Here is a 13,810-nt window from a genome sequence, read left to right on the forward strand (position 1 = left end):
ATAATTCTGAGAGGGTGAGACTTCGTGAAAAATGCATATTCTACATTTAAAGAAGATTATAGGTGAGGCTTGTCCAAGCAAATTAAGTGTCTGTATGCGAGAAATGTTTTTACCTCATTGTAGGCTATGTAAAGACATCAGTAGGCTCCACGTCGATCAACTCTTGTAATAATTAAACAAATTAATCTTTTTGTTGCATTTTTTTGTAGTTTTCTAGTGTAACATTAAAACCTGCATGAATTTTTAAATTTTTTTCTTTTTTTTTTACTTTACTCTTTCAATCTATAAAACAACCTTATGTTCAATGTTGAGAATTCAGTTGTTGAGAATTCATTTGATGAAACCCAAGTTTTTAAGACAATTTATTCAAAAGAAATATAGGCCAGTTGGTTGATAATGTCATATTTGATTAATTTTTTGTTTCAGCAATAATAACCAATTTTTTAAAAAATAGTATCAATCCTCAGAAAGCATTTTAATATGCAATTTTTTCAGAATGCAGCTGATCAGCCTGTAGAGTTCGCTAACAATAATCTTCAAGCGAATGCACCGGCTATCAATCCGCCGGATAACGATGAAGATGGTAACGAAGGAAATAATGGTGCTCAAGGTAATATAGTTATTTCGAGAATCTTCTCTTTCCTTTTTTATATTTCTCCTTTTGTTAATTATTGATTTTGTTTTAGATGTGAATAACTGGAATCCTATTGAATGGGATCATGCTGCTGAAGAACTTACTTGGGAAAGGGTTAGTATACTTAAATCTCACTTAGGACATTAATAGTTGTAAATGCATAATGCAATTTTGTATTGTGCAAAAAAGGGGAGAAACGCAGAGTATCTTTTAGTTTAATGATCAGATCTTCACCTACTATTATACTCAAACTTAATGGTTTAAAGAGGTGACCTTAAACATGCTAATTAATTTGTGCAGACAATATTTTAAGTTTCTAAACCAGGCACAAAAATTTCTTTCTGCAAACGGGCATACTTATTTTACGTCAGATGTGGATTTCTGACCCTTATAATATGGGAATAGGAGAGCAGTAAAAAGTTTGCACACCTTGATGTTAACTTAAATTTTTGTGTACAAAACCTTACTCCAAATACTTTTTTAGCAAATCGAAAAACTTTTGTACAAAATTATAAAATTAATTTATCCAAAGATAATTCCAAGCAAATAATTGATTTTAATAATTATTATTTTATTTAATGACTGTAAATTTTATATGGCAAAATACAATATTTTTTTTATGATCAAGATATAATCAGTTAAATAGTTTCTGAGTAAACAAATTTAGAAAAAAATATATCTTTGAAATTCGATTTCTCAGGACCTATTTGACCTATTTCATTCAAATTTTGTATTTTGCCATATGAAACTACATTATTAAAATGATGTAAAAATTTGTATATCTTACAATTTAATTTGTCTTATATTAAATAAACTAATAAAAATAATTATTAAAACTTATTTTTTGCATGGAATTATTTTTATATAAACAAATTATATTATTTTGTGCATAATCCAATTATAAGTTTTCAAAATATGCAAAAAGTCAGACTAATATCAAGGTATTCAAACTTTCGATCATTCTCCTGACTGGAAGATTAGGACCATATTTCCCAATTTTTTGACGGCCAACCTTTATTTTAAGGGCGAGAAATCCAAATCCGTTTAAAACGGGTATGTTTATTCAGATGAAGTATGTTTTTTTTAAAATTTTTGTACTGTACTTGGTGCCTCTCTAGAACTTTTCTTTAAACATCCTGAAGATAACATTCTGCCAAAATCACATCTGCTGTGCTAGTTACCTTTTTAATTTTTTCACATTTATATAGAATTATTAACCTTAGATAATTAAACAAACAGACTCAAGACATTTTTGCCAATATTAAGAAATCTGGATGTTGCCTATGATTTAGATTGTGAGGAATATCTATGTATTTTATGTATTGTGCCGTAACACTTTCAACCTCTTCAAAGATTGTGAAATGTTGTCACTTGTCTGTATTTTTAAAAGAAATTTGTTTCAACTATACTGGTTTAAATAAGTATAAATAAAAGAAATATACTTGATATTATTCATATAATTTTAAGATTAACATATTGTAACAAGACATGTTATTTAAGCACAATTTAATTCTGAATTAATGTTTTTTTTTCGTGTCATTCCACTTTTAAATTATTTTCTTTAGGTTCTTATTTGTAAATAGAAGAGTTTTTGAAACAGTATGCTATGCCATGTTTTTATAATTGTATTTATAATTTGGTCTGTTTTTGTTTTCTTATTAGATAGTTTTTAATAGAAGTTGATGTTTTATTAATAGTTTTATGTTGCTTTAATGCCTTTTTTTAAAATTTAGTCTGTTAAATTCATGAAAATTGCACTCTAGGTTATTAAATTATTGGTTAAAATAAGCATTATTTCCCTAAAATGTTGGATTTTTAAATGAAATAATATAGTAATCCCGATGCTGAATTAATTTCTTTTTCAATTTAACTGCCCATGCCCATTTTTGTACTTAATTTATGCTTTATAAAGTTTTTTTTTTGTTTTGTTCTTAAAGTGTAATATTTTGTATTTGTTTTTCAGCTTCTGGGATTGGATGGATCACTAGTTTTCTTAGTATGTAATTTTTTTCCTCATTCATTTCATGTTGACTCAAAATTTGGATTTTCGTCTTTGAGAATTAAATAGTATAGAAAGATGTAAAAATCGTCTATGACATATTCAGAAAATATTATTCACTTAATCTATGATGAACTTTGTCTACGGAGCACTTGTTCAGATTTACTTAAGCTGTTTTATATTGTAAAATAAAGTTACTGAACTAATGTTTGAAAAGTAATGATTGACCATGAGTAAAATTTAAATTGTGACTTGAAAATAAGGTAAATCAATATCAATATATTTTTAGTTATAATTATTTTTAAAAGAATACTGAGGTATTCCTTATATATAAATTTATTCAGATTAATAGATTATTATGCAAAAATGTGAATTTTTTATTTTTTAATTTTAGGCATATTATTTTAAGCCTTATTTATTTTGTTGTGAAACATTAGATGTAAAACTCAGCAATTTCAGATTTTTAAAAATTATTGTAATAACTTATGCCATTTAACTACTTAAAGTGAAATCTTAAATTTTAACTTTGGATTTTCCTCTATTTATTACTATTATAATATACTTTGTAAAAATTCTGTTACGTAATTTTATTACCAAAATTATGAAGAATTATAGATGCAAAATCATGTGATTTATCTTCACTTTAATACCTTTCTGTTGCAAGTTTTTAAAAAAAGATATACATATTTGGACCTTTGCATCCATTTGGTGTATACTTAGATGCAAGCAGGCTCTCTCCATATGGATAATAGTTTTTCTTGACTTGCAATAGAGTATATAATCAATTATTGGAAAGAAATGTGCATTAGTTTTATTGTTTATTAAGTATTATGGTTATAGTAAAAATAACTACCATATATTCCAGCGTATAACGCACACTTTTAATGCAAAAAATAAGATTGGAATGTACGGGAGCGCGGTATACGTCGAATATAAAAAATTATACATTAAAAAAATTTAAATATAGAAAAATAATTTTATTTTAAAGAAATAACATATCTTTACCTACATACTTTATTGATTTTCGTTATTACATAAATAGTTCATTCTTCCGTTATTTCTTCAGGCACGTCATCACAATCTGTTTCGTCTTCATCATCTGTGTTACCCTCATCCATAAATAAACAGTCATCTTCTGATGCGTCCAGATTATTTGAAATGCTGCATTTTTTGAATGATTTTCTAACCATCTCAGGCTTAATTTCATCCCATGCTTTTAATATCCATTCGCGCAATGTTTCCAAACTTGCATGGCGCATATGTCCTCCTTTCGTAAAGGTTTTCTCGCCCTCCAACATCCAAGTGTTCCACTGTTTTTTTAAATTGGCTTTAAATGGTTTGTTTAAGCAGGCGTCCAATGGCTGAACTAATGGTGTCAATCCGCCCGGAATAACTGCCATTTGGGTGTTTCATTCTTTCAACAATTTTTTTGTATTATCTGTAAGGTGGGACCTAAACATGTCCCAACACTAAAAGGCTTTCTGGTTTTCTATTGATACTAGACGAGATATTGCACATGTACAATCCAAATTTTCGTGCACGTTATACGAAGAGTATATCTTAAAATTTTAAAAAAGTTATTAGAAATTACGGATGCGCATTATACGCCGGGGCACGTTATGCGCCGGAATATACGGTACATGTTATGTATTTAGTTTTTCTGATATATTAGTATGCTGTTTTTTTATTTTCTTATTTTTTAGGAACATGTATTTTGGGTTGTGTCACTAAATACGCTTTTTATAGTTGTTTTTGGTAAGTTATTAGTAACTTTGTTTTAAATTTTTCTTGAACTATCCAAAATGTAGTTAGACATTTAATTTTTATTTTATTTTGCAGCGTTTTGTCCATATCACATTGGGCAGTTCTCAATATCCTGTTTTGGATTTAAAGAATATGTAAGTTTTATTATTATATGCAGTTGATTTATTTTATGTTGTAGTAACTATTTCAAACATTTTATATTTAACTGGAATTAATTCTGCTGATTGAAAGTGTGCTTGATCAAATTATATAAGTTTTCAAAATACAATTTTTTAAAAGTAGATAAATTGTAAAATATATTAGAAAATTAATGAAAATTACTTTGCTTATTACCATGCTAGTAGTATTACCAGAACATATGAGTGAAGATTTTAAATAATATTTATTTAAAAAAAATTCAATTAAAATTTCATAATAAATTGATTTTGTTCCTGCATCCTTGATACTCAAAGGTGTGTGTAACATAAAAATCATAAATTTTAATTTTTTCAGCTTTTTTTTTTCTTTCTTCCAAAGTTTGTATTCTCTTGTCAGATAATATTTTTGGATTTCTATTTTCTGTTTTCTTGGTTTTTTACTAACTCATTCCTGTTAATGTATAATTATGTATCTTCCAGCTGAATGCTCCTGAATTTGAAGGCTTATTAACGACTCTATTTGGGTATATCAACATAGGAATAGCCTTAGCTTTGCTGCATGGTGCTGCTGCTATTATCCGGTTAAATAAAACAAGAAGATTGCTTGGAATATGTTACGTTGTCATCAAGGTGTCCCTTCTGTCTGTTATTGAAATAGGAATTTTCCCACTTGTCTGTGGATGGTGGTTAGATATATGCTCTTTGGTAAGTAACTAGTTTTAAAGGAAAAGTATTATATCTTTTCACAGTTTATTCATTTAAGGTATCTGACTGGTTATGACAAAATAAGGTATCTGACTGGTTATGACAAAATAAGGTCAACTTTGAGCTTAAGAACTACGGATTTTTCATGTCATGCTAACAGGTCTAGGACAAATTGTAATGCATAATTTAATAATTTTTATTCCTAAATCAATGTGATTACTTACATTTTAAACTAAATCCTTAAAAAAAATTTTAAGAGGGCAATGAAATAGATTTAAATATATTGTTTAATATTGAATTTTTAAATTGAAATTCCAATTAATCATACTTAAAGCTTGATAGAAATAATAAATTCTTACTTAGACCTTAGCTTTCTGTTCAAAACATCACTGACGTTTTACAATATCTACATATAAAATTTCTAAGAATTCTACTTTAAAAATTTTTTGTAATGTGTGTTAGGGTAAAGAAATTTTCTCAAAATCAATGCTCTTTAGAAAATGCATTTAAAATGCAAGGAAATTCATAAAATGAAGAAATTATTAGTTCGAAATCAATTTCTGAAAATAAAATTTATATGGACCAATCTTTTCTGTAATGGTTTTCACCTCTTTTTTTGGTATCGTTTCCGATTCTGCTATAATAATTGCTAATGCTTTGCTGCCGTTTCATCTTCTGGCCATAAATATGGCGAGAACGGTAATGCAAGTGGAGTCGGACTGCATTAGTTTTTTTAGAAGTAGGGGCGAGAGACAAGAATTTCGAGAAGACAAGTGACTCAGAAAGTAAGAGGAGTAACGCGAGGAACAGCACCTCAGGATTTGAGGGCCCTGGCTGGAGGCAGCAAGGGGAAGTCAACAGTGACGTCACGAGCTTAGCGGTATGTGATCAGAGGAGTTGTTAATTCCTTTGTTAGAAGTCCAAATGCATATGCACAGAGCAACTTTTCTTTTGTTCCCCGATTTCGGGAGCATGCGCATGTGGTCTGACGAAGGAATTAACAGGATTTCTAGATAAGAGGATTTCTAGATCTGTTTAGAAGAAATTTGGGTCTGTTAACGAACCCTTCACAAAATATTTTTTCTTAAAAGCGGACCCTTCACAAAATAATTTATCTTTTAACCCTTCACAAATTTGTTTATCTTCATTTTTGTTTTGTTAATCGAATAAACCCTTCCTAGGGGGCGGGGAGAAAGACTGAACTGAGTTTTGTCTTCGGCAGACGCTTTTTCCTTTATGTGTCCGAAATGAATATTAAGCGTTCAGCAGTATAGATTAAATACCAAATATTTGTATGTTGCATTTCTAATTTAGTAGCAACAATTGCTGTTTATCTTTTAAAATTTAATTTTTTTATTATTATTATTTTACTGTGTTGAGCATAATCTTCTATCTCTTTACAATTTAAATACTCCTTGAAAAAGTTTTTTGCAATAGCAGGACCCTATTTGCACAAATTCACAGAAGCAGGACCCTGGTTGAACGAATGTAACTTAACGTTTATTTTATATTCTCAAATCACGAGTAACTTTTTCACAATTTTACAAAAACGGACCTTTTACAAAATATCTGGACAGGCCCCTGAGAGGATTATTTTAGAAGTGAGGCGCTAGACTCTTGTAAGATAACAAAAATTCAAAATGTATCACGAACATTAACGGAAAAGTGGTTGTCCGCGCGGACATGGAATTCGAGAAATTCGTTGTCCATGGGGAATTTTCGACCGCCAAGAACGGGCGGTTTTTTCAAGCCCTGACTTGAATTGTATTTTTTCTGATAAAGATAAATTTTTTTAAAGCTTATGAACCCAAAAATCCAAGAAAAATAATACTTTTTATTATAAGGTGTGTGTAAGGTAATTAATTGAATATACTGCCTTTTTACTATATACCGTATTCCTATATAAGGACCATTCGCTTATCATATTATGATATTTGTTTCTCATAAAATATTATTACTAAATAATTTTTACTTTTATTAATAAAGCCAAACAGAAANAGTTTCCCCATCCCTGCGCTAGACTCTTGTAAGATAACAAAAATTCAAAATGTATCACGAACATTAACGGGAAAATGGCCGTCCGCGCGGACATCGAATTCGAGAAATTCGTTGTCCACAGGTAATTTTCGACCGCCAAGAATGGGCGGTTTTTTCAAGCGCTGACTTGAATGTTATTTTTTCTGATAAAGATAAATTTTTTTAAAGTTTATGAACCCAAAAATCCATGAAAAATAATACTTTTTATTATAAGGTGTGTGTAAGGTAATTAATTGAATATACTGCCTTTTTACTATATACCGTATTCCTATATAAGGACCATTCGCTTATCATATTATGATATTTGTTTCTCATAAAATGTTATTACTAAATAATTTTTACTTTTGATATTAATAAAACCAAACAGAAAACTCTTAACCTTAATAAAGATAAAATAAATTCTTTCTGTAATCAAATGTTCCTTTAATGTTGGAAGTTGAATGAATATATTTATTTCTAGAGTGGAATTAATTCTTCAGCTGTCACCTTTCAAGCAATTCAGTTTACAGATAAACCAAGTAGTTCAGATTAAAAATTGAAAAAAAAAAGTTTTTTCAATGTTCAAATAATTTTTTATGAATTTTTCTTTCAATTAAAAATGTACAGTATTTATTTTAACTATATAATATTTTCCATTGCAAATAAAAATGTATTTATTTAAAATATATTATTTCACACAAAATCGTTTGTTTTTCCAAACAGATGCAAAAGGGGTTTAATCTCTTTAACATTTAAACTGATTGAACTTTTTTTTCCCTTCTTTAGAATAACCATGATTTTAGTGAGTTGAAAGATGTTTCTCTGGCTTTATTTTTTAAAGAACTTCAAAAATATCTGCAATTTATAGATAAATATATAAATTGACAATTTTACAATAAATTTGTTATTATAAAAGTTTTAAATCATCTATGTTAGGGTGTGCTATGCCCTAAATGTTATATTTTTTCTGCATTAGTTTTAAAATTTCTTATCTTTTAATAGACTATGTTGGATGCTACTATTCATGATAGAGAAGCTGGCTTTAGACTTGCTCCTGGCACTTCCATGTTTATTCATTGGCTTGCAGGCATGGTTTACGTGTTTTACTTTGCATCTTTTATATTATTGCTCAGAGAAGTTTTACGACCTGGTGTTCTGTGGTTTTTAAAGAATCTCAATGATCCTGATTTTAATCCCATTCAAGAGGTTTGTACTTTTTTTAAAATTTTACTTTAAAAAATGAGAGTTCGAAATAAGTGTGTATGTAAAATTTTATAGTTGTGTTCCAATAATCAATTGCATTTCTAACTTGACATTAAAGTATCATTGCATTTTTTGAAAGTCAGTGCACAATCATTTTACTAGCATGTTGTAATTTTTGTGCATTCATAATTAAACTGCTTGAGTTATAGTGTGGACTCAATTTTTTTTCGTTTGACATGTGACCTGAATATGTGCAATATTTGTAATGGAAAAGAAAATTGAACTGCTTTTTTGTTCGTAATTAAATTTTTGAATAGCAATTGAATATCAAGAGGGAAGAATGGTTAATGTCTATTTTTCACAAAAATGATTGGATAGTCATCTTTTGCATTTTAAATATTACTAAGTTTTGACATATGAATAACATGGAAAATCGGTTTCGTCCTGAGAGACAATCTCAGAGATGCCAACTGGCTTTGTTTTGTAACAAAAATATTTTCTAATTGTAATGAAATTAAAGTTACTTTTAGTTTAGTATTTTTCCACCACTACATATCAAAAGTCCAAAGTATCATATAAAATACAACTTTATTGCAGTTAGATTTTTGAAGAGTAGGCATAAGTATTTTTTATAGAATATTTTTCTGCCTTTTAAAAAAGTGATATTCTACTATTATACAACTTTTTTTTATTAAAAAAATTAGATCTATTATTTACAAAGTTTTTGTTATTTAGATGATTCACTCTCCTATTTTGAGACATATTCGAAGAGTGTTGGTCTCATTAGTAACATTTGGAACTACTATTCTCCTTGTTGTTTGGCTTCCAGTTCAAATTATTGAAAAAATGGCACCTGGATTCCTTCCTTATCACGTAGTATTGTCAAGGTAATTGCTTATCTTTAGTTTATGTTCTCATAGTTATTTACCAAATTTAAGGACTTTCACTTCTACCCAACTATTATGGTACTTTAAGTGCCTTAGCTAATTATTTAATTTTATTTTTTACATAAGTGTTTAAATGTTCCCATAAAAGAGATAAAGAGGGTACATCTTCAACCTTCTGAAAATACAATGAATTGAAAATGACATTTTGTTTTTATAAATTATTTATTTATTTTTAATTTGAAAAATTAAAAATTTTTCATTTGTGATAATGTTTGTTGTATGTTTTATTATATTTACTCAATCATAAACTAATGGCAAAAGTTGCATTTTTAATTTAAATACTATGATAATAACATATAATATCTAAAACCATGTTTGCATAATGCCTTTAACAAAAAAAAAAAATAAATAAATAAATACAAAATAAAAATTTTTTTTGGTCTTGATATTGACCTTGCTCTGTTAAAAAAATTTAAACAAAACATGGTTTTATTAAATTTGATAACTTTTTTTAAAATTAAATGTTATCAAAATTATAAATTTTATTTTAAAAGCTGTTAATTCTTAGCAATAAAAAATATTGAAAGTGTTTCTCCAAGTTTTCAATGAGCACAAGTTAAAAAAAATTTTGGATTAGGAAATAGGTTAAATTATTTTGCATAATGGCGCTAAAATGTTTTGGTTGTGCTCTTGCAATGTTTTACATTTACATTCATATTGTTTGGCATACTTGAGTTCTGATATCTATAATGGTCAACACATGGAAATAAATAAAGTAAAGATTGTTATGTTGCGGCGACCGATGAACTTAAAAGCATCACTTGACTAATGTTGCTTGTTTTCCTTGAGTCCATTTCTTTATTATTATTTTTGTCTCACAATGTTTTGCCAGGGGGTAGAGCTGTCGCCTTAGAGGTCATAAGTATGAGCTAACATTTATTTTTTTAATTGAGTTTTTATGCAGTGGTTGTTAGCATTGATTATTTTATGGCAAATAAATAATAGGTTAAATATTACCAGTTGTTCAGTTTTCTCTCTCCCTGTCTCTTTGTCTCACTCCTTTAAATAATTATTTAAAAATAAAAATTTTTGATGTTATATTTCTTTTTTGTTTTATTTTGTTTTAAAAAATTTTATTTTGTTAAATTTCTTTTTAAATTCACTGAAGTAATATTTTTATTAAATTAAAGAGTTATTTTCTTTGAGATTGCACATAATATTTTTCTTTCAGTGAGATGCCATATAGTGAGCTATCATTAGAGTTAGTTCTGTTGCAAGTGGTATTGCCTGCCCTTTTAGAACAAGGTCATATGAGGCAGTGGCTCAAATTTTTTGTTCGCACCTGGTGCATAGGAGTGTCTTATATTTTAGATATTAGATCATATCTTTTAGGAGATGTTGAGATTGAGGAACAGGTATGAAAATATGAATAATCTTTGTTTTTTTTTTATAAACTGAATATTTGAAAGTGGTAATGTATTTGTTTGCATTTAAAAAAAATTATTTTAGCTAGCGATATTGTTTATTTTAAATCCTTAATGTTCGAAATTGCTTTAAAAATCAAGGCGGAAAACATATGTTTCAATATTCAAAACAGGCATCCATTATCAAGACCCACTAATATGTGAACAGAAGTAAGCAGAAAGAGTATCTGTTTTGAGAGGGCTGAACATGTTGATTTTTTTCTCCTTTAATTTTTGAAGCTACTGAAGTTTTCCCATTGATAAATTGATCTTTTCACTTCAATTTCTTGGGAGTATTCATTCCATGCAGTTAAACTCGTTTATTGTGAGCTTTCATTAATAAAGTCTCATGAAAAAGATTTTAATGAGATAGTATATCAGTCTTACCAAAGTTTGTAGCTTGCATAACTTGGATTCACCAATGAAAATTTCATTTTGTGAGAATCATGCTAATAAAGTTCTTTAAAATAGTATCTGACTGTTCCACATCCGTTGTGCCTTGAAATATAATAGATGGGTGACAATCAAGGAATAAGAGATTGTGAGAGTCATTAGAATGACTAACAACTCTATGCAAACCTTTGAATGTATTCTATTGCTTTTGTGTTTGCTGTTATTTTCTTGACTGAATGTTTGTAAATCAGTTGTCCAGTCTGTTATTCATTTTTAATGTTGCATTAATTTTATGATGTAAAATCCCGATTTTAATTGTTTGATTTAAATCCTTGATGCACTATATAAAGTATTTCAGTGATCAATTTACTTTATTGAATTTACTTGAACAAGTTGGTCATTTAAAATATCTATAAATGTTTATAAAGAATTGTATGCAGATAAGTATACACGTAACAAAATGGTAATAGTAACAAGATGTGATTCCACATCCATTCCATTTAATACCTTTCTGTTTTTTTAATTATAATAGACAAGTTTTTAGGAATTGACATGAAAGGATTCATTTCACAAATTAAAATGAATAAAAGAAATGCTTTAAACTTTTAGTTATGTCAAATATTTCTGTTTAAAAATTGCTTTTTCTTGCTTAGTTGCTCTTTTATTTAATCTCTTAAAATTATTAACAATATTATGTATACTTATAAATTGACTGAAAATGTATTGCAGCAACCTGAAGCTGCTGCGGTGGATGCTCCAGCTCCTGCCGAGGGAGATGCTCAAGATGGATTTCAAGGTGGAGCTTTGGCAGCTGCCCACCAGGCACTCTTCCAACCTGTCAGTCCTTCTGGCTTTCAACCATACAAGAGACCTAGGTTTTTGCCATTCAAGGTTTAAAAAATTTTCTTACTAATATTTAGTGTCTTATAGGGTGACAATTATTGAAATGTGTGAAATAAAACTTAAATTATTTAAAAACTATTGAGTGCACAAACTTTATTCAGTATGTAAACATCATACAACTATTCGGATTTAGGTTATGACATCTTCGATATGCCTTCGAGCATTGACTATAATGTAGCAAAGACAATAGCAAAATTTTGCATGAACCGCTCGAGTATCGGAACATCGATGCTGTCAATGACCTCCTGAATTGCAGTTTTCAGCTCAGCAGTGGTTTTGGGGTTATTTCTGTATACATTGTCTTTAGTACCACAAAAACAAGACATATGTGTTCAAGTCTGGAGAATATGGCGACCCACTGAGTCCTATTCTAGCTACCTCTAGGTTACCCAGAGCCAAAATACGGTCTCCAAAGTGCTCCTCCAAGGCATCAAACACTTTCTTGGTCTGACTGGGTCGAGCTGTGTCTCATACGAACCGCGTCTCATCAAAAACAGGGGGCCGTTTTTATTTCATCAAGTTCAATAATTGTCACCCTGTCCTTTTTGGAAAATAGATTTTAAAATATTTATTTTGGCTTACCTTGTTATGTTGATGGATGTATAGTCTGTCTTCGGGAAGAACTCGCCATTCGTCTAGAGCAGGGGTCTCCAAACTACGGCCCAAGGGCCACATCCGGCCCGTGGAGAGCTAGCATACTTGAAAACTCCTTTTAGAGAACATATTTTTTAGAGAAAATTAAATTTAGTTTACTGAAGTGTTCTAATTTTATGTTGAATAATTATTAATATGACATCTACATTGATATGGTCATGGGCTAACTACTCATAACATTGTTGTAGGCTTATTGTTTTTGTGATAAGTTGGATAAAGAAACACAGAATTGTAATGAGTAAAGACATGTATAATATGCAGAAAATTTAACTTCAGTATATAATAACTAACAAATTATTGAAATGAATCCAACTAACATTTTATACATTTTAAATAAAAACATAACTTATAACAAGCATAATGACATATGAAATACTAATGAGATTTATGTAATTGAGATTTTCCACTGACAATAGTTTGTAGTTGTGGACTAATTTTACTTGTACCAATTATTAAAAGAGATTTAAGATGCTCATCAGTTAATTTAGATCTGTAAACATTTTTTGTGTACTTCATTTTGGAGAAGGTCTTCTCACACAAATAAGTAGTACCAAAAACAGAAAACAGCCCACGATCAAATTTATGCAAATTATCAAATTGTGTCAGTGGAAGACTTATAAAATTCCAGCAAAGATGAGTTTTGATATTTGTTCTTAATTATATCACTGCACTGTAGATCAATCATTTCCATTTGAAGTTCCGGGGCTAGGGTTTCAATGTCAGTATCAAAAGGATTCTGAAAAATCTTAATTTGATTCGCAATGGCATCAAAGTCCGAGAAACGAGTATCAAAATTTATTTTCAAAGCACTCAAAGTTTCGATTGCAAAATCGATAGGAAACTCAGTCTCAGTGGTGTGGCTGAATATTTCACATGTTTTAAAATGTGAAAAACATTTACTTCGTAGTTGTGATTGAAACAGTATCAATTTCTTCCGGAATGATTTGATATTAGTGTATAAATCAGGAAGATGCTGGTTTTCTCCTTGCAATCTCAAATTCAGTTCGTTCACATGTTTTGTCAAATCAACATAGAATGCTAACTTCCACAGC

General features: G+C 29.0%; 1 protein-coding gene across 2 annotated transcripts in view; it reads left to right on the forward strand.

The window, feature by feature from the left end:
• Nucleotides 1-13,810, forward strand: part of LOC107439962 (E3 ubiquitin-protein ligase MARCHF6) — a 38,492-nt gene that overhangs the window by 13,781 nt on the left and 10,901 nt on the right. For both annotated transcript variants that reach the window (XM_043052706.2, XM_043052707.2), the window contains exons 7-16: nucleotides 496-610; nucleotides 687-748; nucleotides 2,598-2,630; nucleotides 4,337-4,388; nucleotides 4,473-4,531; nucleotides 5,015-5,239; nucleotides 8,258-8,461; nucleotides 9,194-9,345; nucleotides 10,577-10,760; nucleotides 11,931-12,092. In XM_043052706.2, coding sequence (XP_042908640.1) covers nucleotides 496-610; nucleotides 687-748; nucleotides 2,598-2,630; nucleotides 4,337-4,388; nucleotides 4,473-4,531; nucleotides 5,015-5,239; nucleotides 8,258-8,461; nucleotides 9,194-9,345; nucleotides 10,577-10,760; nucleotides 11,931-12,092 — 1,248 coding nt within the window. The remainder of the gene's footprint in view (nucleotides 1-495; nucleotides 611-686; nucleotides 749-2,597; nucleotides 2,631-4,336; nucleotides 4,389-4,472; nucleotides 4,532-5,014; nucleotides 5,240-8,257; nucleotides 8,462-9,193; nucleotides 9,346-10,576; nucleotides 10,761-11,930; nucleotides 12,093-13,810) is intronic.

Source organism: Parasteatoda tepidariorum, chromosome 6, assembly GCF_043381705.1.
Source record: "Parasteatoda tepidariorum isolate YZ-2023 chromosome 6, CAS_Ptep_4.0, whole genome shotgun sequence".
Classification (NCBI taxonomy): domain Eukaryota; kingdom Metazoa; phylum Arthropoda; class Arachnida; order Araneae; family Theridiidae; genus Parasteatoda; species Parasteatoda tepidariorum.